Below are 1,464 nucleotides of genomic sequence, written 5' to 3' on the forward strand. Positions count from 1 at the left end.
TGCATGTTTATTGTCTACATATAAAAGGGTTTTGTTTAAGATGTGATTGTAAGATTTGGTGTGTGTTCTCAGTTCTCAGTAGAGCAAGGAGGTTGTTCAACCTCCTTGAGTAGAGTGACAGGGAGGGATTGGGAAGATGGTGTCACCTCAAATGTCTGACTGGGGGCTGTGACAGGAATTACAGTTCAGAGGTGGCAAAATTAGTTGTTAATCAGACATGACAGGCCTTCCAGGTCATGGGGTCAAAGGAAGAGGCTACTAATTTCGTTCGTTCGTCCCATAGCCTTTTAATCAGCCGTAGGCTGATTAATCAGCCGTAGGGGCAGCACAACGTGTTATGCTGACTCAACAGGCTTTTAGTCCCCTGGCGGCGCCTATCTCCTCTCCGGGGCTACTAATTTACGGGGAGGTAAATGTTTTCTGTGTCTCTGATGTTTGTAAGGAATGCGGTTTGTTTTCCAGGGCCAGGGAGGACCGTCCTCACCTGCTGGCAGGTGTTATGAGCACAGGTGTAACAGCACAGGTGTGCTGGAGGTCAGAGTTCAGGGGTCACCCTGGGTCAGATGTCAATTTGGCTCGTCTATAGCGGTGGGTTCTGCAGCGTGAAGCTGTTACTGAATGATCAGATTTTGCCATAACCTTCTCCATGTATGACAGCCTTTTGGTCCCAATCTGCACCATTTACAGCTAAACATGGAGGCCCATTCGGCAGAAACTGTAACATTTTCTAAATTTTTAGAGCACCAAGTTATATGTTTATAGAAGCACTATATTTGAACTTCGATGTTTATAGAAGCACTATATTTGAACTTAAAGCTAAAAGTTTCAGTGTTTGGAACATGCTTGACAGTATATTACGATAACATATCTGGTCGTCAGGGCACAGCAACTTACTTCCAGACTTGTGCAAGATCGAAGATTCCCACTTTAAGGGACCATTCTTAGGTAAATGAAGTTTGCTGTTAACCGATTCCTCCATGTACTAAATGCCTCCCTGCCCCTGCAGATCCCCGGCTACAGCGGACTGTTGGAGTGCCCTCCTGCAGGGGTGCTGTGCAGAGATGTGTACCCCCCTCCCCACACCACTGCTACAGCTACAACACAGGCTGACAACTGCCCTACAGGTAATACACAACACAACCCTCCCACATCACCCCCCTCATGTGTACCCCCTCCCCACACCACCCCTTCACACGTAACCCCCTCCCCTCACCACTGCTACAGCTACAACACAGGCTGACAACTTCCCCACAGGTAATACACAACCCCCTCCTCCACACACCACCCCCTCATGTGTACCCCCTCTCCCCACACCACCCCCTCACATGTACCCCCCTCCCCTCACCACTGCTACAGCTACAACACAGGCTGACAACTGCCCTACAGGTAATACACAACACAACCCTCCCAATCACCCCCCTCATGTGTACACCCTCCCCACACCAACCCCCTCACGTGTACCCC

General features: G+C 49.5%; 1 protein-coding gene across 1 annotated transcript in view; it reads left to right on the forward strand.

The window, feature by feature from the left end:
- Window positions 1-1,255, forward strand: part of LOC118421627 (leishmanolysin-like peptidase 2) — a gene marked incomplete in the record, with an annotated part of 9,119 nt that extends 7,864 nt beyond the window's left edge. The window contains 2 exon segments of the mRNA XM_035828998.1: window positions 463-588; window positions 1,007-1,255. Of these exon segments, the coding sequence (XP_035684891.1) occupies window positions 463-588; window positions 1,007-1,240 (360 nt within the window).
- Window positions 1,256-1,464: the final 209 nt, after the last annotated feature.

This window comes from Branchiostoma floridae, chromosome 1 (assembly GCF_000003815.2).
Source record: "Branchiostoma floridae strain S238N-H82 chromosome 1, Bfl_VNyyK, whole genome shotgun sequence".
NCBI lineage: Eukaryota > Metazoa > Chordata > Leptocardii > Amphioxiformes > Branchiostomatidae > Branchiostoma > Branchiostoma floridae.